Source organism: Numida meleagris, chromosome 27, assembly GCF_002078875.1.
Source record: "Numida meleagris isolate 19003 breed g44 Domestic line chromosome 27, NumMel1.0, whole genome shotgun sequence".
NCBI classification, from domain to species: Eukaryota; Metazoa; Chordata; class Aves; order Galliformes; family Numididae; genus Numida; species Numida meleagris.
The window spans coordinates 2,061,117-2,062,622 of NC_034435.1; the positions used below are offsets into that span (position 1 = coordinate 2,061,117).

Here is a 1,506-nt window from a genome sequence, read left to right on the forward strand (position 1 = left end):
GCCGTCCCCACGGGCCCCACAACCGCGGCGGGTCCCGCTGCCCCACGGCGGCCGCCGCTCCCCGGAACCCGCGTCCCCGGGGCGGCGATGGGGCGCGGCGCAGGGCGGTGAAGGACGGACCGACAACTCGGCGCGCTGCACTGAGACTCACTTTAAATTAACTTAAGAGACAAAGAAGCAACAGAACGAAAGACCCCAGGGTTCGCTCCGCAGCGCGCGGGGATCGGCCCCGGATTCCCCCGCGGCGGAACGGGCCGGGCTGCGGGCGGCGCCGCGCTGCGCTCCCTGCGGGGTTTTTCTTTTTTTATACCTTTTTTTTTTCTTTTTCTTTTTTCTTTTTGGCGGACGCGGGGACGCATAAGCGCGGCCGGGCCGGGCCGGGCGGTGGGGAGGCCCCGCTCCGCTGCGTGGGGGCACCGGGGCCCTCCCACCCCGCGGCGCCGCGGGCACCGCCCGGCACGGCCGGAGAACGGGAACCCCGCGCCGCTGCTGCCCCGCGCTCACTTGTGGCGTTTGGTGCTTTTCCTCTTCCTCCTCTTGAAGAAACAGCAGCACCTGCGGACAGACGGACAGGGATGGATGGAGGGACAGGAAGAGGAGACACGGGGATGGAGGGATGGGAGGAGAGATGGGGAGAGGGATGGAGGGACAGAGATGGAGAGAGACAGGGATGGGAGCACAGAGGGATGGAGGAACAGTAACGGGATGGAGGGACAGAGAGATGGAAGGAAGGAGGGACAGAGATGGACAGACAGGGATGGAGGGATAGAAGGGCAGAGGGAGGGGCGGAAGGACAGAGGGACAGAGGAAGGATGGAGGGATGGAGGGACGGGGACAGAGGGACAGGGGGACGGAGCGGCCATCAGCGCCTGAGTGTGAGCGGCACAGCGGCCCCGCGGGGTTCGGGGCGCACACAGCGATCCCTGCCCAGGGCACTGCAGGGACGGGCAGCGCCGCAACCACCGCGGTGACACCGAGCGCGGTGCCACCAACCACGGCGCCATCGCGGCACTGCCCGCCGCGTCCCCGTGCGATGGTTGTGGGGCAGGCGAGCGGGGCGCAGTGTGGCCGGGGGGTGCCCTTACTTTGTATCGTCGGTCACCTCCACCTCGGTGGGGGCCGTGATGGGCGCGTTCGAGTGCCCCGCGGTCGGGTCGTCCGTGTTCAGCTCCCCGTTGGTGGAGCTCATCACCTGCGGGGAAGCGCGCGTCAGCGTGGGCCCGTCCCGTGGGGCCCGGCCCCGAACCCCGCAGCAGCCGAGGGTGGTGACCCCACGTGGCGGGGGTCCCGGCTCCCCTCGCTGGGATACTGGATTGCTGCTCCTGTGCCGCCGCGCGCCCTGCCGGCCCCACCGGCCGCCCCACATCGCCCCGTCCCGTCCCCAAACAGCTCTCGCCGTTGCTCCCGAGCCCCAGCACGGCCGTGCCAAGGCGCTCAGCCCCCGCGGGCTCCCGCAGCCCTGGGGATCCCCTCGGCACGGCGAGGGCAGGCCGGTGCCGCAGGCCC

At 70.4% G+C, this 1,506-nt stretch overlaps 1 protein-coding gene across 1 annotated transcript in view; it reads right to left on the minus strand.

Moving 5' to 3' along the window:
• Nucleotides 137–1,506, minus strand: part of CSNK1G2 (casein kinase 1 gamma 2) — a gene marked incomplete in the record, with an annotated part of 25,533 nt that continues 24,163 nt past the window's right edge. The window contains 2 exon segments of the mRNA XM_021378384.1: nucleotides 137–555; nucleotides 1,086–1,192. Coding sequence (XP_021234059.1) covers nucleotides 501–555; nucleotides 1,086–1,192 — 162 coding nt within the window.